Source organism: Coptis chinensis, chromosome 1, assembly GCF_015680905.1.
Source record: "Coptis chinensis isolate HL-2020 chromosome 1, ASM1568090v1, whole genome shotgun sequence".
Taxonomy (NCBI): Eukaryota; Viridiplantae; Streptophyta; class Magnoliopsida; order Ranunculales; family Ranunculaceae; genus Coptis; species Coptis chinensis.
The window spans coordinates 49,276,633-49,299,476 of record NC_141456.1 but is presented as its reverse complement, the minus strand read 5'-3'; the positions used below and the strand labels follow the sequence as shown (position 1 = coordinate 49,299,476).

At 35.0% G+C, this 22,844-nt stretch overlaps 1 protein-coding gene and 1 long non-coding RNA gene across 2 annotated transcripts; both read left to right on the top strand.

The window, feature by feature from the left end:
* Positions 1-17,648: 17,648 nt before the first annotated feature.
* LOC147524384 (uncharacterized) lies at positions 17,649-19,048 on the top strand. Its single transcript, XR_015196946.1, has 4 exons — positions 17,649-17,696; positions 17,904-17,984; positions 18,099-18,597; positions 18,734-19,048. It is a non-coding gene; the product is annotated as an uncharacterized LOC147524384 (long non-coding RNA).
* A 1,306-nt stretch (positions 19,049-20,354) lies between these two features.
* On the top strand, positions 20,355-21,921 carry LOC147524383 (ferredoxin-dependent glutamate synthase, chloroplastic-like). The gene is made up of 6 exons (XM_086574509.1): positions 20,355-20,447; positions 20,620-20,678; positions 20,752-20,857; positions 21,241-21,337; positions 21,530-21,645; positions 21,763-21,921. The coding sequence occupies exons 1-6, from the start codon at positions 20,355-20,357 to the stop codon at positions 21,919-21,921; spliced, it is 630 nt and encodes a 209-aa protein (XP_086430635.1).
* Positions 21,922-22,844: the final 923 nt, after the last annotated feature.

Sequence of the window (22,844 nt, the reverse complement as noted above, 5' to 3'; positions counted from 1 at the left end):
ATCGACCCGTTCGTCGCAACTATTTTCAACGATAACTGTGCACTTCCGGTTTAACTAGGGTTAGATTAGTCTATTAATTTAGACCGACTAATTTTCTATCAAGTTTTTGGCGCCGCTGCCGGGGATTTCAGTTGTGCAATCGAATTTTAAGGTCTTACTTAACGTAATTCATAGTTTAGGTTTAGTTGTAGTTTAGTTTTAATCCGTAGTCTAAGTGTTTGCTTTTGATTTTTACAGGTTTAGGTTAAGAAAAGAAAAAAAATATATATATATTAGAGCATACAGGTTCCAAGCTTAAGAGAGGAGAATCAAAGGAGCTTGCTTGTCGTTACCCGACATCGCAAGTGGCCCTTGAAGGCTCACGCAGGAGGTACGCTTTTAACTTTGTGGGGTTGAACTTGTGTGTTTGTTTGTTTTCATTTTTTTTCTTGCATTTAGGATTGGTCAAGTCACCTTTGACCAGCCTTAGACATTTTGCATTAGGACAGGTTTTATCCCGCTCACTAGGAAAGGTCGTTTGACACGTGGATCGAATGACGGTGTTTTTAGCACAAGAACTGGGAATCATGTTATTCGGGTTTAGGAGCACTTATTTTAAACCTTAATTAAAAATTCAATTCAGTTTGAGATTTGTTGACTATTTTCTGTGATTGTGCATCATCCCGCATCTTTCATTTTCCTTCCGTTGTCTTTGATTGTAGAGTTAGGTTTTCATCATCTAGAGTCAGAAGTTATGTATGGTAGAAATCCGTTCTGAAAATCCTGATATAACACCTTTTGATCCGAAAATTGAAAGAACATTTAATAAGGGACCTACTAATCCAAACCAAGACAAGTTAAAAAAAACCATTTGTTAGAAATGGCAGCAGAGCCCGAAGTTAAAACCCTTAAGGACTACTATTATCCAGTCCTTAATTCTAATCCTTCTTGCATATATTCGCCTGCGTGTGATGCTAATTTTGAGTTAAGGGCAGTCATCATAAACTTGCTTCCCCAGCTCTATGGTTTTGATTCCGAAGACCCTTATTTTCACGTTAAGGAGTTCTTAGATATATGTGGTACTCTTAACTTCCCTAGAGTCCAACCAAAGATTATCAAGCTCCACCTCTTTCCTTTTTCATTGAAGGATAAGGCAAAGTTGTGGTTGAATTCCTTAGATTCTAAGTCTATCACTACTTAGGATGAGTTGAACATTATGTTTCTCATTAAATTCTTTCTCATGCACAAGACTACTAGCCTTCGGCAACAGATCATGCATTTTACTCAAAAAGAGGGTGAAGAGTTTTATATATGTTGGGAGAGATTTAAAGATTTTCTTTTGAGGTGTCCTCACCATAATTTTGTGAAATGGCAATTAGTGCAGTTTTTCTTTGAGGGGTTGTCGATTTCACATCGTCAGTTTGTTGAGTCCCGAATTGGAGCAGATATCCTCTCTTTGCAGGAGGATGTAGTTTGGAAACTTCTTGAGACAATCTCTGAAAGTTCTCAGCAATGGGAATCTCCAGGGAGGGTCTATGATAGAAGTGTACAAGTAGCTTCTAAACCAAAGAGGGGTGGTGTTTATGAGGTGAGAGGCGATTTTGAGATAAGTGCCAACCTAGCCAGTTTTGCTAGGGAGGTGGAATCCTTGAAGTTGAAAGGGGAGAGTTCTCATGTCAAGTCGGTTAGTTAGGTATGTCAGCTATGTGAGAGTCCCGCGCACACAGGCCAAACGTGTCTTTCTATCTCTGCGTTCAATGAGTGTATAGCTGAACAAGCTAATACACTCAACACATATAATAAGAAACCGTTTGGTGACCCTTACTCTAACACATATAACCCTAGATGGAGAAATCATCCCAATTTCTCATGGAAAACTGGGCTACATCAAACTGATCCAGAGGTGTTACCTGGGAACCATCCTCCCCAGTCATATGCTCAAGTTCCTTCCAACCAATTTCAGCAATACCAGCAACCACCTCCACCATCTAAGAAACCATCTCTTGAGGATACTCTTAATTTTTTTATACAGAGTTCCCTTCAATTTCATCAAGGCACCCAACGAAGTTTGCATTCAAACTCGCAATCTATTGCGAAGTTTGAAATTCAAATGGGTCAAATTGCTAGTACTTTGAGTGAGAGGGAGAAAGGCAATTTTCCGAGTCAGACAGTAGCTAATCCAAAGGGTCAGTATGAGATAGGCTCTAACTTGAACCAAAGGCATCACCATGAGCAAGTAAAGTCGATTACTACACTTAGGAGTGGTAAACATGTTGATAATAAGGTTGAGATGCCTAGGGTAGAGGTTAGATCTGATTTGGGAGAGCATGAGAGTGATATTATGCTAGTGAAGCTTCTAGGCAACCTTCTATTCCTATGGAGTCTAGTCTTGTGCCACAATATATACCAAAAGCTCCTTTTCCTCAAAGTTTGGTTCAAGCAACGAAAGGAATACAATCTAATGAAATTTTGGATGTTTTTAAAAAGGTTCATATAAATATTCCATTTCTTGAGGCTATTAAGCAAGTTCCTGCCTATGCCAAGTTCTTAAAAGATTCGTGTACTGTGAAATGTAAGATGCATGTGCAGAAAAGAGCTTTTCTTACAGAACAAGTAAGCTTAATCATTCAATACAAAACTCCACCTAAGTTTAAGGATCCAGGTTGTCCCACCATTTCATGTGTTATAGGAAGCCATAGGATAGAGCAAGCTTTAGTTGATTTGGGAGCGAGTTTGAGTTTACTCCCTTATTCTGTGTATGTGCAATTAGGATTGGGAGAGCTCAAGTCTACTCCAATAACACTACAACTAGCTGATAGATCTGTTAAAATCCCACGTGGTGTCGTTGAAGATGTTTTGATTAAGGTAGATAAATTTTATTTTCCTGTGGACTTTGTGGTTCTTGATACTGAGCCTGTCCATGATTCTAAATGAAATATTCCTATGATTCTTGGTAGACCATTTCTGGCTACAGCTAATGCCATTATAAATTGTAGGAATGGAGTCATGAAAGTTTCCTTTGGTAATATGACAGTCGAGCTTAATGTTTTTGATGTGAGCAAACAACTTGGAGAGTTAGAGAATATATGGTTGAGAGTAATAGCAAACAATTGGGTAATGATAATGATATTGATTTTCTTTAAGAGGATGATTTTATGTTGTCTTATTCTTCTGATTCTTCTGAGCCTTTGGATGTTTGTCTTGCTCACTTTAGAGATAGTGATGATGAGATACTAAGAGAGGTGGTGAATACTTTATCTAAGGATCTTTCTTTTGATAGTATTTCTAATGTTAATTATTCATGTCCTAACTCTATGGTTCCCCTTTCTAGTACTTGCATCCTATGTCTTGATTATAATTGTGATACCGTGGTGAATGACTCCCATGAGAAACTTTCGAAGATTTATCTTGATTTGTTAAGGAAAAATCAGCAATTACTTGAAGAAAATGATAAGTTATGTGAGAGGATACTATCTCTTAAGAGTGAAAACATTGTTTTAAGTTCCAAAGCCAATGAGTTTATGCATATTGCTAATAAATTGAAAGCGGAGAATGAAACTCTTAGTGATATGAATAAATCTTTGGAACGCGAGTTTGACATGATTAAAGAAAGGCAAAAATCTATTGAAACTGATTTTGATCTTTTAAAGAAGAATTTCGACTCGAATATAACATTTCCAAACCTGTGTAATGGTGTTGAAATTTTGGATACAATCCCAAGTGTTGGGGAGTGTTCCAGTGATCACGATAGTGTTATTACTTGTTCTAAGTCAGCTCCATCTTCTTTAGAACGTGTCTCAACTATTGTCCCTTCCACTACTCCTAGGCCTCTTGTTGTTTGTTATTATTGTGGTGGTGAAAGGCATATTAAGTATCACTGTCAGGTTAGAAAACGAGCATTTCAGTTTTGGTATAAATCTAATACTAGTGTAAACTAGGGCAACTCTTTGAACCAGGTTCCACAATCAGGTATTTCATCTCATGACCTTCCTAGTAAGTTTGTCACATCTATTTCACTTCCTAACTCTTCTTTGGAATCTGCCTATAGTTTACCTATGACTCATACTAAGAAAAGAAGAGTAAGATTTAAACAAATAGACCCTAGACACTTTCCAACTAATATATGTACCGTTTGGGTGAAAAAAGATGACTTGAGAATGTTGTCAGATTCGCGAAGATCTTACGACATTTTCACTATTTGTTAAGTGTATTGTCTCATGTTAGCCTATAGTGCATTGCATTGGCATATCTTATTAGGTGATACATGGTATGTTTAAGTGTTGTTTTGCACAAGTTTGGGGGTGACAGTGTTTAAATTGAACTTCACATGATCTTTTGCTTGAGATTTTAAATATTTGATTATTTTCAGGTTATAATCTGAGTGATATCTGATTAGTATGTTTGTACTTTAGTAGTTTAGGTTTTATTTTTCGTTGTTTTTAGGTTTTGTTCTTCTTTTGTAAGAGTCGCTTCACATTGTTCCCAAATATTTCATTCCAGCCCCTAGTCTCCATTTGGGTTAACCAATGAGAAACATATTATTGTGATTTTCAGGTTATGACAGATTTTATATTTATGAAATGTCGAAAATACAGAGGAGACTGTCGATTTTTTTTTAATTTTGGGGCGTTCATTGTGTTTGAACTGGTAGACAAAGTGCTAATCTAAGAATTGGGTGTGCGAAGCATTCGTCTGCTAGAGATGTTAACTGTAGCGCTTATGGGAGGCAACCCATGTTTTTGTTTTTGTTGAGTCTTTTGTGCACGTGTCTCATGCGTTGGACTCTAGCACCTTTTCTCTGCCTTTTTGGAGACGTGTAACTCTATGGAATGAGACACGTGACACATTTTAGTCATTGTAGTAAATTGGTTCTTTATATATTATCACTATTATATCTTTGTCAAAGTACTAATTTTTATAGGTGACTCAGAGAGTTTATTTTTTGTTTATGGAGCCATTGGTAAGCTCTTTCCTTATTCTTTTACTTAGCCATGTTGTTATCTTTTTAATTGAGCATATATGTCAACATTAAGGACAATGTTTATGAAAGGTTGGGGGTGGGAACAAAAGCTTTTGTTTTGCGAAAAATAAAATTTTCTAGCATTGTATGCTAAATGGTGATTTTCTATGATGAGAAATTTAAATTTTTTGATTTCTAAAGCCACTGATTTTCAAGGGATTTGAGAAATTAAGAGTAACTTTTGAAGTTATTGTTGTTTAGACTATTTTCTATCTCTAGAAATAGATTTTATTGATGAAATTCTAAGCCAAAGTGAAATTTGCATTATTAGCCACCTGATACATGTCAAATTGAAGAGTAATTTAATTTCCTAGTGAACTAAAAGAGGAATATACAGACTTAACCCGTGAGACTTGAACCTGTCAATTCTAATTTCTTAGAGTGTCTTTATGTAAATTCTGAGTCCGAGTTTACTCAATCATTTTTTCTGTGCTTAAATTCGTTGTATAGTCTCATTTTATTTTTCTTGTTTTGGTTGATCACGAAGTGGCATCAACTGGGGAGATAGCCATTAGGTCTTGTAGTCTATTTGAAGCGGAATATCATACTGACAAAATCAAGTAGTGAACCAATTAGCTTTTATCTATACCACCTAGTAGGATCATCATGTTAACCCCTTTTGAGCCTTCTATATCAAGCATTTTCTTCTTAAACCAATTATCCTTAACCCAACTCCAAATAAGGAGTGTAAACCCATATTATTAGCCTTACCCATATTTCTGAGGATTTCTAAAAGACTAAAGAGAAAGCTAGAAGAAGATGATTCTGAAGGAAAAATTTACCAAAATCAAATGAAGAAAATCATTCCTTTTGCTCAAAGTGATTCAATAGAGAAAGAAAAAATAAATAAATAAATAAATAAATAAATAAATAAATATATATATATATATATATATATAAGAAAAAGAAAGAGAAATCATTGAGCAGAAGTAGTGAGAAAGTTAAAGTAATGTAGTCTTAAAAGTGAAGAAATTTTTCCATGAAGGTCAAGTACAAGATGGTCTTTAGTTTATTCTTAAAAAATTTTGATTCCTTTTTACCTTTTTCTTGTCAACCTATCCTAAGCCCTGTCTTAATACCCAGACTTATCACAAAAGTATGATATAAAGTGTAGAATAGGTGAGAGAATGCTAAAGTGAAGGACTCGACACTTCACATATGATTGACATTCTTTCCATGAGACTAGTTTGTTTTTGAAATTTCATAAGTCCGTCTTTCTGGTTAATAAGTATGTGGGATGTTCTAGTATTTTACTCATTTGAGAGAGATTTTCTTGTGAGTATATGAATGGTGAGGATTGAAGCTGATATATTCTTTGGATAACAAGTTAGGAATTCCGTTACTTGGATAGGAGATTGTATTAGTTTAGCTAAACACACACACGCTTTGGTTTGCCACAGTAATCAATGATTTCTATCTTTGGAAGTAGTGATGTGTCTTAGTGATAATGATGTAAACTGTGGTAATTGATGATTATTGAACTTGTTTGTCAGTTGGCAAAATTTTTTATCTCCGAAAAAATTATATATATCACCATATATCATGTTATGTTAATGTTTGTGGGTACCGTTTCTGAAAACCCTCACGAGACTAAACTCGTCCACTAGGGGTTATCTAGAGGTTTAAAAGGCTTGTTACACATGCTAAGTGTGATCGTGATTCCTACGAAAGTGAGTTAAGCATTTTGTTTTTGTTTTTGTTATTAGTTTTGCTCGAGGACTAGTAAAATATAAGTTTGGGGGTATTTAATAAGCACATAAATGTTATATATTTATGCCCATTTTTTATATTAGTTAGTTCAAATATTTAATTTGTTTGATTTAATTAGTGTGTTTTATTGATTTTGCAGGAATTGGAGCTAATTTGATTAAACGTGTTGAAAGTGATTAGATACATGAGTTCCTGATTTGGTTAGCATGAGATTGGTTGTTGAGTTCAGTGGAGGTGCCGGTGGTGTTGAGAATATGTTGGATTGGATTAGACAGCTTGATTTATTGGTTTGGGCCATGTGATATTGGGCCAAACTAGGGGAAAAGGACCCGAAAGAATATAAAGGTAGTGAGCTTAAGTGGAGCACGTGGGGAAGTTTTAAATATATATATATATATATATATATATATATATATATATATATATATATATATATATATATATATATATATATTATATATTTTTTTTTTTTTTTAAATATAGGCCTAAATTAAGTTGGTCGAAGAACTAATGATAAGCCCAAGTGCATCCAATTAATAGAAAAGCCCACCAACTAACCTACCAAGTTAATCTTGCTACTTGGACCACCAGATAAGACCTTTAGTCTCCATCATTCTCACGAAAAGAAGAAAGCATTCCTCTAATTCCGGTGATACAAATCAACACCCGAACCAATCAAACCACACATCTATTATTCCTTCCATACAACTTAAACCACCACAGATTATATTAACCTTACCCATTCCATGTTTGATTCTCACGAACAGTGAACCGTCTCAAAGTCCGATTTATTCGATCGAACATCGACAGTTTTCTAATTTGGAAAGAGTTCAAATTTCTCACGAACCTTTGGAGTTTGAATTCGGAAACTTCAAATTGGAATGGGACTCTTTAGTGGAGGCCCAAAATTGAAGGATATATAAACAGTAGAGACAGAGAGTTGAGGGGCTTCTCCACAACACAGAAGAACAGAGAGCCAAAGAGCGAGAAGAAGGAAGTCCAAGCCGAACTTGCTGTCGACATGAGTTTTTCTTTACCTTACTTTAATTTTAGTTCTATTATTATCATGTGTAACTAAACTCTGTCTAGGACTTTGATGAAACTTTAGATTATTGTTTGTGTGTTGGGATTGATTTTGATGATTTCTAGTTGGTTTAATATCGTTCTATTCTTCTAAGTTCGCAATTTAATAACAAGAATTTATCTTTCATATAGTATGTCAAGCATGCGATATAGTTTGATATTCGTCATTATTGATTAAGCCTGTTTTAACTGTTTGTATCAAGTTTAGATATTACTCGTGCCGTAAAAAGACGAGTAATCTTTTGAGTTTGATCATTAGCGCTGAACCGTTAGAAGATACATGTTTAGTTAAAAGTTATCACAATCATATCATCGAGAAAGCAATTGATTCTCAACGATAATGCTACTTGTATAAAATCTGGAATATTGAAATTGATTCTATAAATATAAACTTGGGTCTAAGGTGGATTCAATAGTCCTAGAATTCTCTCTATTGAATTTCTCAATTTAATTTATTGCCTTCATAGTGTTAATTTTAGTTAATAGTAATTCAACTTTCATAAAAAGAATATTGTCCGAATTAGTTAAGTATAATTTTAATACTCGTTTGTTCTAAGTAGCAATCCCTGTGGGATCAACCCGTTCACTGCAACTATTTTCAACGATAGCTGTGCGCTTACGGTTTAACTAGGGTTAGATTAGTCTATTAATTTAGACCAATTAATTTCCTATCAACAGCCACTACCCATCAAGAACCAAATCGATGGTATTTTTAACAACGGCTTATGAGACAGTCAGTAGCCATCGAAATTGACTAATCTCGCCATATATAAGCCATCTTAAATCAGCTGTTTTGACATAATGATAGTAATCTACAGACCAACAAACTTTTCAAAATTCCAAAATGCACAAATGAATTTGTGCATCATTTTTTTTGAGCAACCATGTTTTATTGATATACATCGCAACCATCATGGAATTACAATGCAAACCAAGAAGAGATAATAACCAAGATAGAATTCTTCAGGCAGAGTCCAAGTGAGACATTCTCAGAAGCATGCGTTAGATTTTCGGACCTGCTCCTCTCATGTCCCCATCATAAACTAGAAAAATCTACTCTTGTCTAATGTTTTTTCAAGGGTTTTCTCTAAGAACACAAACTAACACTCGACATCATAAGTAATGAATTTTTTTTGGATAGAGGTGCAACCGAAGCTTTAACCTTTCTTGAAAACCAAGCATAAGAGAGTACTAATTGGGGTAACACAAACAATTCTATAACATCCCAGCCCAGTACATCTAAAGCCAATGGTATTTTTGAGGTGAAATCCGATCTAGAAATCAAGACATTAATTGAATCCCTCACAAGAAAGATAGATGCCCTCACAACCAAACAAAATGACCATCCTCCTTATCCTGTCATGAACATAAATACCTCACCATGCACTTTCTGTTTTAGCTTAAATCATATAGATACCAATTGTCCCTTGCTCAACAACATATCATCGCTTCAACCAGAAAAAGTATGTGCTTTCAATGTACCAAACACAGGTAATTCATAGAGTTCCACCACAAATAGTCTACCATCATTCATACCTACACCTAGTCAGTCAGAATATGGGTTCACTAATAGTCCATTACCATTCATGTCAAATTCATATCCCACTCCACCATCTATCAAACACCAACTTTACCAGTTAATGGCCGAGAAAACAATATAAATTCCACAAATAGCAAAGACCTTGTGTTTTTCTCCAATCCAGTTCAAAAGATGTCACATCTGAGACTAATATCTTTCCACCAATCCAGAACCCAACCAACAAGAGAAACAAGGTGTTACTATAACAGAGCCAATTGCTAAAGCCCATTATGATATTTATAACTAATTAAAACACCATCAACATCCACCTGATTATCGTGTCAATTCCAGATTATTTTATGATGATGACTATATGCATACGAACACTCCGACAGAAGAAACTCTAGAACCTGTGTTGGAAAGTAACTAGACACACTTGGAAAATGACATTGAGAAAATTTATGAAGATCTAGGCAGAGAGGACAAAGAAAATGAAGTGCTTGAAAAAGAGGATGTAAAATCTTTGGTAGAAAGTGGATCCCAATTTAGTTTGGTCGTTAAAGACTTATCGATGGAACAAATTTATGACATCCTTACTATAGCAAATATGAACCACAATCTTGTGGAAATGCCAAAACTAGATGAATAATTCTCTAAGTCCTCAAGATCATATGAAGAACCACCACCCAACCATCACCATTCCAATTTAACACCTCTTGAAAGCCATCCTCCATTTATAAAAAATCTTCCAATTTTTGAGGACTGCACCACTAAACCATTTCAAATAAACCTCAAATTCGCACTTAAGCCAATTGCCTTTGAGATCCTTCATAATTTTCTAAACCTTCCCAGTAAAAAGACGTTGCCCAATATACAAACTCACGAGTCTATCATTCAAATTGATGAGATCCACGCTTTCATTAATTGCCAAAAAAAGAAGAAATAAAATCTATGGTGGAATGTGAGTTATTGAAAGCATACGATGATCCCTTTATTCAAATGGTTGAAAAGCCCAGTTTGTCATATTTCACCTCATCTAAGCTTCATGAAGGACAACTACTACCACACTCATACTCTTTTAAACAATTCAAATATGATAAGTTATTGCATAAGTTCCATGGTAGGTTACATAAGCTTTCTCTTTTCATTCTGCATCTTACACTCCAAATACATGATTTCATTTTATTTTGTGGTAAATGTTTTAATATGTTTTTCTATATTGATCCCCAACTGTTTAGACTATTAAATATAGTTAACAAACATATCATCTATCTTATATATCGTCTTAGGGAATCTGATTGAAAATGACCACACATATAGTCTTGAATATCTAACTATAAAAGATTCATATTATGTTTTCTCGATGCATTCCGTGGAAGTACATCCTTAAGGTAACCGGGCCCTCCTCTTGGAGTATGTGGTTGTAAGCGCCGGAACCTTAGTCCACATATATCTCGCACATTCTAGTCTATCTAGCACTTTTTACTCGAAGTTTGAGTAGTGTTACTCTATGAAGCGAGTATATTATTTTTCATTTCTTCCTTTTACACTTCCTTTCAAAAAATGTTTGTTTTTCCCTATTCTCATAATAGACGATTCTTGATACAACAATAGTTATGATTTTCTAAAAAAATGGGAAATGGATTCCACATAGACCAACCTTTAGAAGTACACAATCTCCATTTTTCTAAGGGCGCTTTGAGGATCAGTTATGTGTTACTAAGGGTCGCCCATATCACCATGATATTCGTAAAAGACATCTTACATCTTGCACAGTACATCCCTCAACACAAATAACTGAAGCCATAGTTTGATTGGATTGGGCTCAATAAAGAGCTGACACGAAAGTTGCCTAAGATCACCTGTTATGGTTTGTTTTTCAAACTTAGCTTTAGAAATCACTTCTTTTGTACGAGTTATCTGTAATAACATCTCTACATAGTTTTCAAAACTTGAGGATATAAAAATAAAAATCTAACGTCGCAGAGTAACCAAAATGATGCTGGATAAACGTATGATTTTATTCTTTTGTAGAAACCCTGTATATGGTTAGAGATACATTTAGATTGAGAAAAATAACCTTTTGAAACAAAATATATATAAAAAAACACACACACACACACACACACACACACACACACACACACACACACACACATTTCATGTGTCTGTATAGATAGTTATTTACATACTTTACATTTCACACTTTTTATTTCTTAACCTGTTAATATTATATTAGTATCATGTTAGTAGTATGAATGCATGTTTAAAATTTTCTTATGTGGAATTTGGTGTATGCATAGAAGGTAATACAAGTACATCATGCCAAAAAATTTGAATTTCTGCATTATATATGTTTTTCAAAAAAACAAATAAATAACTCAAAAATTTCATTGTAGAATAATTACATAACTTACTATTTAAACAAACCATGTATTTCTTGTTCTATATCCAGCAGCCCATACTTCAAACTTGTTTGAGGGTGGTATATTTTCATCATGAAGAACAGAATACTGGTGTACTACCATTTTTGTTCATGTTCCCATGGTAATCTATTTCCTTATCTCTTCATACTTTGAGGACAAAGCATATTTCTGTTTGGGGGGTGGTATAGTAACATTTTGCAAAAACTAGGCATTTCTTATATTAGGTATATTAGTATATTTCTTTCTTTCTTAAATTATTTTCGAAAAGACCAAAAATAGTGTTTTTGTTTAATACTAAAAATCTAGTTTCCTTTTTCTATGATGAATACCTAGTCTATAAGTCTCATTATAGCAATAGAGTAAGAATTCGTTCTTCAAACTTAGACTAATATACGTACAATAGTTTCTGCATATTTTCATGAATGGCATGCGTATGGAATTCATTGTATGTAGCAGTAAGTTTTCAAGACCAAGGTTATAATAGTTAAGTTTCATATCCTGTAAGAATCTAGCCAAATGCCTCATGTGTAAGTTTATTGAGTGATGACACAAAGGATGTCCAAATAGAAAGATCACACGTCCACTTGCTTGATTACCACGCCATATCCTAGGAGAGAATTTAGGCCATTTCTGGATCGATATAGCCAAATAAATGTTAAAAAACCCAAAAACTTAATTTTCCTTTAGTTACCCCTTTTTGAGCCTTCAAAAACTTCTAAAAGCCTTTTTATTCTTCGCCATCAATCCCTCACCCATTACAACAAACAATAAAAAGCTTACCCAGCTGACGAGTAGAGAATTGGATGAACGGTAAAAAGAAAAGAGAAGACCTTGTACAAAAACAAAACAGTTAGTTGCTTCAAAAAGAAAAGAAAAGAACGATTCATATAAAAAATCGAAACTCCTAAAAGTTCAAAATCAAATGGAGTCGATTTCAAAAGAAACAAAAACAAAGTTAGAACTCCCAAAAATCAACATCATATGGAGTCACAAAGCCAAAAGGCTAAAGAATAAATTGGAAATTCGGAAGAAAAGAACAATATGAGGTTCTTCTCTTGTTACAAATAATCTGAAGACCCGATTTCTTAACTTATTAGAGTTTGTTTTCCCTTCCTTTTTATTTCTAAACCACCACCTTAGCCTCGTAACTCTTAATAAAATACCTCTACCTAAACTAGGAATAGGATGGTGTGATAGTAGGTGGCAAGTGTGATAAATCGACCCCAGTTTTCTTTGGACATCATTCGTGTATGTCAAGATTATAAGTGCCATTTGTATTTGAGAGAACGAAACTTGAGTGAATCTATCAGAGAGGTTGTGTTTTAACACATCCCTGCGAGAACCCACCTTAAGGACGCTCTCCAAAACTTTCTGAAATGACTCTGCTTTTGCATTTCAGTGCTGCTGTTTGCACATTTATATGTAGATAATTAAATTAATGTACATATGTTATCCTAAGTTCAAAGGAGCTTGTCCTTTTTCCCCGCTAATGAGATGTATGGACTTCTGAGAATAAATAAGGAGACAAAACCCTTTGTGCTAGATAGAGGAAGTTTGTGAGTACCTTCTCTGGAAAACTCTGACGAGGCTTAAGCTCGTCTTCTAGGGAATTCCTAATGGTTTAAGGTCTTGTTGCATACGGTCAATGCAGTCGCACTCTGCTAAGCGAGATTAGAATAATAAACACATATTTAACTTCTTCTGTTTTGTTTCGCATCTTTGCTTGAGGACAAGCAAAATGCTGTTTGGGGGTAGTTGATCAGTCCCCAAATATGCATTTTTATCCTCTTATAATGCTTCAATTTAGTTAAATTATATAATCAATAATGTAGAAAACTCATGTTCTTATCGCTTTTTCAGGATACAACCCTATTCTAAACCAAATACCTCAAAAGTCGTGTTCTAGAGCCAAAAAGAGACAAAAAGAGCCTAAATGGGACCTCATGGAACAACTAGGAAAAAGTGCCAAAAAGTCAAAAGCTCAGGAAACACTCTAAGGCTTCAACAATCAAGGGCCCAACCCTTTACAAGGCTATAGCTAAACATCTAAAGCTTCAGAAGACTAAAGGGCTCAAATTCCCAAAGACATGGATTTGGGCCCAAAAAAGCTTGATCTTATCCACTAAAAGAAGGCACAAGAAGGTTCAAGATTAGGTTGCTTGTTGGATAAGATAAGATATGAGAGGGGCAATTATGTACATCTCTACATACCTATTTTGTGGGCATCTCTACACTTATATAAGTGTAAGTGTAGAGATGCCCACAAAATAGGTATGTTGGTTAGGGTAGTTTAGTTAGGAGTAGTGTATGTAAGTAAGAGAAGAAGATAATAATTAAGTTAATTGTTTTTATTTTTGTTTGATTCATTGTATTCCATTTTCATTGTTTTCAAGCTTCAACCTTTATTGAATCTCGTTGGTTTTCTTCCATTCAAAGTGTTTAATCTTACTTTTCATAACAATAGTTCTTCAAAATATCTTCTCAATCATTCATTTAACCAAACAAAGTTGGTTTATTATACTCATTTGAATAAATCAAATGAGTTGAACTTGCTAACCAAGCTACCTTTCTCTTATCTAATTTTCATGTTTTTTATATTAAAACAACTCTTATTTTCATGTTTTCATCCTCAAATCAATAATAACTAGTTCTCAACATCATCATACCTTAAAAGCCATACCAAAAACAATAGAGAAATCAAGAAGAAGTGGGGTTTTCTCCATCACCACTCTTCTCACATTAGATCTAAGATGAACAACTTCAAAACCCCCAATACCCCACTTTCTACCTCAACAAATAGTTGATTAGTCCCCAAATATGCATTTTTATCCTTTTATAATGCTTTAATTTATTCAAATTATATAATCAATAATGTAAAAAACTCATGTTCTTATCATTTTTTCAGGATACAACCCTATTCTGGACCAAATACCTCAATAGACGTGTTCTAGAGACAAAAGGAGCCTAAATGGGACCTCATGGAACAACTGGGAAAAAGTGCCAAAAAGTCAACGGTCAAGGTCAAAGTCAACTCAAAGGTCCAAAAATTTAAAAGCTCAGGAAACACTCCAAGGCTTCAACGATCAAGGGTTCAACTCTTTGCAAGACTATGGCTATGCATCTAAAGCTTCCATAGACCAAAGGGCTAAAATTCCCAAAGACATGGGCTTGGGCCCAAAAAGACTTGATCTTATCTACTAAAAGAAGGCACAAGAAGGTTCTAGATTAGGTTGTTTGTTGGATAAGATAAGATATGAGAGGGGAAATTATATACAGCTCTACACATGTATAAGTGTGGAGATACCCTAAAAATGGTAGGTTAGTTAGGGTAATTTAGTTAGGAGTAGTCTAAGTAAGTAAGAGTAGGAGATAAGAATTAGTTAATTGTTTTTATTTACTTTTAATTCATTATTTTCCATTTTCATTACTTTAAAGCTTGAAGCTTTGTTAAATCTAGTTGGTTTTCTTCCATTCAAAGTGTTTTATCTTGCTTTTCAGAACAATAGTTCTTCAAAACATCTTCTAAATCATTCATTCACCCAACCAAAGTTGGTAATACTCATTTGAATTAATCAAATGAGTAAAACTTGCTAACCAAGTTACTTTTTTCATATCAATTTCTTAATGTTTTTCATACTAACACAACCCTTATTTCCATGTTTTCATCATCAAAACAGCAATAGCTAGTTCTCAACATCATTAAACATCAAACACCATCCCAAAAACAATAGAGGAATCAAGAAAAAGTGGGGTTTTCTCCATCACCGTTTTTTCCACATTAGATCTAAAATGAACAACTTCGAAACCCCAATACCACACGTTCCACAATTAACAAATGGCACCACCGTCATTTATCTACTTATATGAGAAGAAGAGTGAATCAAAAGGGGAGTATCTCTCTATTTTCCTAAAATTTCTCAACTTGTTTTTCTTAATTTCTAGTTTCTTTCATGTTGGATCTTACTGATCCGGTTTGTTTGTGATTTCAAGTCTCACTCTGAGTTGAAAACAACTTTGTGAAGCAACTAGAGGAAGTCGGTCAAAAGTTGTTGGAGCACCGACCGCGCCTGACTCGCGCCAGCCCGGTACGACCTGCGACCAGCCACGCCACCTTACTACATCAGGACAAACCCTTGGCTTAGATTGAAGGCTTTGTTCAGTATATCACTCTTCTTAACTCGTATTTGTTCAAATATTAATGGTTTGAAACTAGTTAGATTTCCAATTTTTAGTGTTCGTCATCTCTAAAAATAATAATAATAGTTTATTCTCATTATTTGATAAATGTTAGATTTTTAGGATAATATCATATTTTGACATTATCTTTATTATGTTTATTATGTTTTATTTTTTTAGTATAAAAATAATAATAAAATAAAAATTAGGATAATATCAATTTAGGCTTAAAATAGGAAGTGTTTGTCTTTTGGTGTAAGTTTTTAAACTTGCCAAGTGTTGGATATTTGATTAACTTGGAACATTTGAATGCGCGAGGTGAGTCGTGTAACAATTCGCTCACGCATTACAAATCAACTTGGAAATTAAAAATTCAATCTTTGACATTTCTTGTTATATTTTCATAATCACATAGTTAATATTTAAATCACGTTTAGTTAAGTATTTGAACCTAGTTACTTTTTGCTTTACATTTATGTTAATTGATCCCACGAAGGCAAATTCGTAAACCTATTGGCTTTGCCACCTTTTCAACCCAGAATGTGGGTTTAGTTTAGAATTCTGTAACCAAAATCACTACCAAAAAAATAGGTTTACCCGACAGACGCCATAAAGAATATCCGACGGTTTCCATCTATCGGAAGTGCCTGACAGATTTTGTCCGTCGGATAAAATATTTCCATCTGTCGAGTAAGCTCCCTAGTTACTTTATTTGTTTTAGATGTGGCCGACGGTTGTAGGAGAGTTATTGACCGTCAGATATTTCGACGGTTTTTAATTGTTGTTAATTTCCGACGAAGTGAGTAATTTCTCGACTGTTGGTTCAATACTTTTCAATGTTTTCGAACCGTCAGATTTGCTCCTACCAGTTTGGGCTATCGGCATATCTCTTCCAAATAGGCAAATAAGCCTTAACCCAAACTAATTTCACTTCCCTCACTTAATTGTTTGGAAAAATTAAAAACAAATAGTCAAAAAATATAACCCAAAAACTATTATCCCCTCTCAAATTTTGTTACGTAGCGACTTCATCCCCTCTCATTCCCACTCCAAGAAGGTACACTCACTCTCAAATCTCACTCAACCAAACACAAAATCACTTATTTTTTAAAATCAAGTTTTAATTTCATATGTACTATTCTTTTGTTTCGGTGATTTTGTAGGTTGGTTTATAACTCTTCGTCAGGTTGAAGCCATCAAGGTAAGTAATTGGGGTTAATATAATTATTTTCTAAAAAACTTTGGTTATTTAAGAAATGGGGGTTTTTGAAAATAGTGGTGAAGGGTGTGATTTGTTTAAAGGGAAATGGGTGAGCTCATTTAACTCAAACCATCCTTTTTATGGTCGCATGTTTTAACAAAACCGTGTTGTGCATACATTTTCTGGGAGGTGTTTGAAGGGGCGAATTTGAAGGCTTTCATAATTGGTGGGGGTTTGGTCCTCTTCCAGCAGGTAGTTGAACTTCCTTTTTCCTCCAGAATAAATTTGATGCTTATTTTGCATACCTAATGGGTCAATCAGGAGCACACAGGAACTTGCAAACTAAATCTTATCATCCAACAAATGTAGATAATAGGCAGCCAAGTGTTACGTACTATGTGGTCCATTCTTCGGTACTTTCTCTTCACATCAACATTTACGAGATGCTAAAATTGGAAAGATTTGTAATTTTCTCGAGTACCTTATATCGCGGATGCTTTCCATTAATATTTATGTCGATGCTTTGGATTTTATGTTGCATCGATCTTTGCTTGTATTTCAGTTGTAATGGGAGTGTTTAAGGTATGCTCAAGGACCTGCTTCCAAACCAAACTAGTATCTAAAAGCTTCTGACATTACAAGTATCTTGTTCAAATAAGGACACTCGTTAGTCCTGATTAATGCTGAAGTGGATTTAATGAAAAAAATTCTGAAGTTGATTCAAATTTGAGTAATGCAGCTCTAAATATTTTTGGTCTTCAAGATGATTTGTTATTGATTTTTCTGCAGTTACTGATGACAGGAGTAGCTGTCCTAAAAGTTGATGAGCTTGGAAGGCGACCCTTACTGATTGGAGGTGTCAGTGGCATTGTATGCTTCTCATCTCTCTTCGTCATCTTTCTTCATGAAATGTGTTATGCCATTTCAGGATACTGATAGTTGAGAAATCTTGAAAGCTCACTTTAATATCCTTCTATGTCACAGACGCTTTCCTTGCCGCTTCTCGCTGCTTACTATAAACTTCTTCAAGGTTTTCCTATCATTGCAGTAATTTCTCTGCTTCTTTATGTTGGTGCTACAGTGTAAAATTTTGTTAGATCCTTCGAAACTTTCCTCCGTAACTTGCGGAACAAAAAGAAAAAAGTAAGAAAAAAAAACACATAAATAGGAATAAGAATACAACTCTTGTTTGTACCTCGTCATTTTGGTGAAGTCACAAGGAGAAACAAAGTAATCTTGATCTCTAATGAATCTATAGACTTTGTTCGAGAGCTCTTTATATTCTCTCCGCAATATGTGAAGGTTATTTTGATGACCGGACTTTGTTCTTTAATGGCTTCTTCAGATATCTTTTGGTCATTTTAGTTGGTTAATGGTGTCAGAGATATTCCCTATTCGCACAAGAGGTCGTGGGATCAGTCTTGCAGTTCTCACTAACTTTGGCTCAAATGCACTTGTAACTTTTGCTTTCTCCCCATTGAAGGTAATAATTTTAGTGTAGTCTTTCCCTAGTAGTTGTTATGGTCTCCACTTGTTCAACTGATATTTAAGTGGTCATCATTGGGGAACCAAAAGAAAAAGAAAACTGATACTAAAGTGATCGACATTGGCTTCTGCAGGAGCTACTGGGGACAGAGAACCTTTTCCTCCTTTTTGCTGGCATTGTTAATATCTCTCTTGTTCATAGTTTTTGTTGTTCCAAAGACGAAAGGCTTGAGCTTGGAAGAAATAGAACCAAACTTTCGAAGTGAAAGAAAGTTTTGATGGAGCATCCAGCCGAATGTTAGTCGCCGTGCATACTTTTTTCATTAGCCTGGTTATCTGTTGTTGCTCCATAGTTCGTGAGTCGTATGTTTGTAATTAAATTCCTGTGAAGGAAATTGAATATTGCTGTATAATACCCAGTTATCATAGTATAATTGCAATTAGGAAAATGCTACTGAGTACTGACTTTAAAGAGAACACTCACTATATATATACAACTGAGAAGATATTATTGGAAACATTTGTGATTATTATTTCTTTCTTTGTGAAGTCGTAAATCAAAAGAGATGGTCAAGTGAGATGTTACATCTTACATGTCCTCATGAACGCATACAACTTACTTGGTCTCGTAATTATTTCTAAAGGATTTCCTCTTGACCAACACTCTTTTTTGTATTTGCCTTGAATGTTACTATGGTTGTCTTTGTTATTATCGAAGTTTTTTTTCTAAATTCGAGTGTTGTATGTATTGGTTGATTGAAAGAGAAATTACAATTGTTTGCATGTTGAAACTTGTGTTGGGTTATCCCTATTTGCGGGGCTAATGCACAGCAACCAAAGCTCTTTTGTGGGAATGATTCTCATCCTCATTTTCTTTGAAGCTCTTGCTCTTTATGGCCTCATTGTGGGTATCATTCTCTCATCCCGGGCTGGCCAATCTCGAAATGGTGAAAGAAGACAGAGTTGAGGCATACTTGAACACTAATTATAGATTCGATTGGAAGTGGATGAACTGGATCGGTTGGTGTGCTTGAGAATCTTTGCTTTCAGGTTTGTGCAATACTTGTAAATGATAAAGATAGCTTCATATGTTCTATGCAAATCTTATCTACTTCCCTTTTTGTACCAAACTGAATTCTCCATATACTTATATCTGAATTTTACTAAATTAGGTAATCATGTCTGGTCCTGTGTTAAATGAAAGGGAACTTGAGTCTTTGATGAAGGACCCCCGTTTGAATCCTCAAATATTGCCGACATTTTTTGATATTCGGAAAGGGGTTAATATAGTAATTCCATGAGCATTTCATTGAGCTGGTGATATAGCATTAACATTCTCCTTGTTTTGTTTCAGGGAACCAACTCGACCTGCTATCCCAATCTTGCTTGTTTGTCGGTGTTGTTCACCAACATCTAATTCAAAACGGCTTGCGAATATCGGCTTCCATTGTAGCGGAGATCATCGCTTTCGGTGCTTCAAATGACCCATCGGTTTGCTTGCCGATTAGATATGGTGCCGGTCTTTCCTTCAATCTTTTAAAAGATGACCTAGTTTTAGTTTCTTCTAATATATCTCCATTCCACTTTATTCTCTAGATCTTTCAATTCCATTTCACTCACATATCGCCAGAAAAAGCATTATAATCGGCACCGTATCAACTTCATGATCATTCTTAAAAATATTTAATAAATTTATTTCTATGGTATTTCTTTCGGTCTTTGTATGTCCACACTTGGCACTTGAAACATGTCGGCATGGCGATTAAGCAACAAAAAGCTGTGAATCTAATGTGGAATCGAAAAATGCCTACGGTCACAATTGAACAAGCACAAAGGAACTTTTCTAAGGTCGAGAATGGCTGCTGTGTAAGATTAGATGTATATGTTATTATTGATACTCTACTTCGAACATCCATTTGAGGGTTTCAGCAGAAATTCTTGCAAGATTAACTTCTACTATCCAATATAAGTTTCATGAAGATTGCTCTCTTTAAAGTCTTACGATTTGATACAATTTCAGGCGGTAAAATCTGGTCTTCTTAAAATACTTTCAAAAATGGGCATCTCATTACTTTCCAGGTTTGTCTTATGTGCCATTGCAGCTATTTTGGCACCCTTCGATGTTCTTCTCTGACAAATTTGTTTTTATTAGTTATTGTGGAGCAGAAATATTTGAGATTTATGGTATAGGAAGAGACATTGTTGATCTTGCATTCTGTGGAAGTGTATCCAAGATTGGTGGGCTAAGTCTTGATGAGGTACAAAACACAGGAAAGCTGCTCCTTTCGATATCTTATTTTGTGGCATTATTTTTGTTTTTGGTCTTTACAAAACAATGAGCTGCTTATTATCAATAGTTTTGTTGGCTTTCTTTAGCATGAGTTTAGTCTTTTATCATACTAGATGAATTGTTTGTTCAAATTATAAATGTAAACATGAGAAAAAGTTATTACAACCGTTATGCGAAAAGGTTTGGACAAAAGAAAATTTCCAAAACAAAGTTGTTATTGACGAGTAATGCCATATAATTGGTCTTACATTATTTGTAACTATTTACTCAACCATTTAACAGATGACCTACTGTAGCTTTACCCTTGACTTCTCAATACTATAACTGGTCAGAACCCTATTTTTCTTGCAGTTGGCAAGGGAAACCATGTCTTTTTGGGTGAAAGCTTTCTCAGAAGACACAACAAAAAGACTGGAAAACTTTGGGTTCATCCAATTCAGACCTGAAGGTAGCATTTCAAGTTGTTAAGCGTGTTTAAACTTTGGATTTTCTATTGCCATCACACTTAAATCAACATTCCCTAGAGTTTATGATGCATAGTTTTCCCTAATTGAAAATTTCTTGGCGACTTTACCAACTTTATTACATCCATTTTATGTGGAGTATCTCTGTGACTAATGATTCTTCTTATTTTCCATAGGTGAATACCATGGAAATAATCCCGAAATGTCAAAATTGCTCCATAAAGCAGTTCGCCAAAAGAATGAAAGTGCATTCACAGTTTATCAGCAACACTTGGCTAACCAACTAGTGAATGTGAGTTATCAAAGCTTCTTGTTTGACTGGCACATCATAGTATTGAGCTTGTTAAAATTCTCCTAAACTTAATTAAGGAATCTTGATAGATATATATATTATCCGTTTTCTATATAGGTTCTTCGAGACCTACTTGAGTTCAAAAGTGACCAGCCTTCAATTCCAGTAGGGAAGGTTGAATTTGCAGCTTCCATTGTTCAACTTACGCAGACTCGGGTGGAATGTCACTTGGAGCAATTTCAAGAGAAACTCATGAAGCAATTGCTATTGCAATGAATAGACTATGTGGAAAATCTAACTCTGGAGAAGGTGGTGAGATGTGTTATTCGTTGCCAGAGATGAATGTATATTATGGCCAATTCTTAACTGCACTTCCTGCAGAATAGTGGTTAGCATAAATGTTATATCAAAATCTGAACTTCTTAATTGGCGTTTGTAGCATTTGAGTGGGCATTTGCAAGAATGTAATGTTGGGATACCTGAAACAATTATTATAAGATTTTTTTTTTAAAATAAAGAACTAATACCCAACGGATAAAAACTATCTAGTAGCAAACTACCCGACGGCTAGCATCTGGCATATCCGACGGCTGGTGACAGCTGGTCTAACCGACGGTTCATAACAGCAGAACTATCCGACGGTTTTTAATAGCAGCAACTATCCGACGGTTATTGACAGCCGGCATAACCGATGGTTATTAACAGCAGGAATGTCCGTCGGCAAAGATCCTCAACCCCGACGGCCTGTTTTGACCAATAAAAACTGTCGGAAGCCTATGCCGACCGAGCATTTTCCGACGGTCTTGCGGCAGTTTTGGTCTGTCGGGTAATACCTTTCGCGATAGCCATAGTCAGTCGGGTAAAGTCGTTCTTTTGGTAGTGAATAACGTAAAGCTCGAAAGGTGGGTTTGACGTATCGAGACACCCAACACTCGGTCAAACCATACCATGTCACCTCCATCCCCAACTACGTGTACGCACACTTGGGAGGTAATTTCTTCACCTCCTCGCAACTCCCAGTCAGAGGATACTTGGTTGTTTACAAAAGTATGTTTGCGTGACTCTGTGTTAAAATTAAGTATTATATTTACCTTACGCGCTTAAGGCTAAATCCGAGCCATAACAAAACAACAAGTGGGACTAATCCCCACTTTAGTTAACGGACGTTGCGTGATTCAAATGCTAAATTGACTAAACAA

What these genes read in the sequence shown, in the direction of transcription:
- LOC147524383 (XM_086574509.1), top strand. Translation starts at nt 20,355, where the DNA reads ATGGCGATTAAGCAACAAAAAGCTGTGAATCTAATGTGGAATCGAAAA. An exon ending in CACAAAGGAACTTTTCTAAG is followed by an intron (nt 20,448 to 20,619) that starts GTCGAGAATGGC and finishes ATACAATTTCAG; the next exon opens with GCGGTAAAATCTGGTCTTCT. An exon ending in GTGGGCTAAGTCTTGATGAG is followed by an intron (nt 20,858 to 21,240) that starts GTACAAAACACA and finishes TTTTTCTTGCAG; the next exon opens with TTGGCAAGGGAAACCATGTC.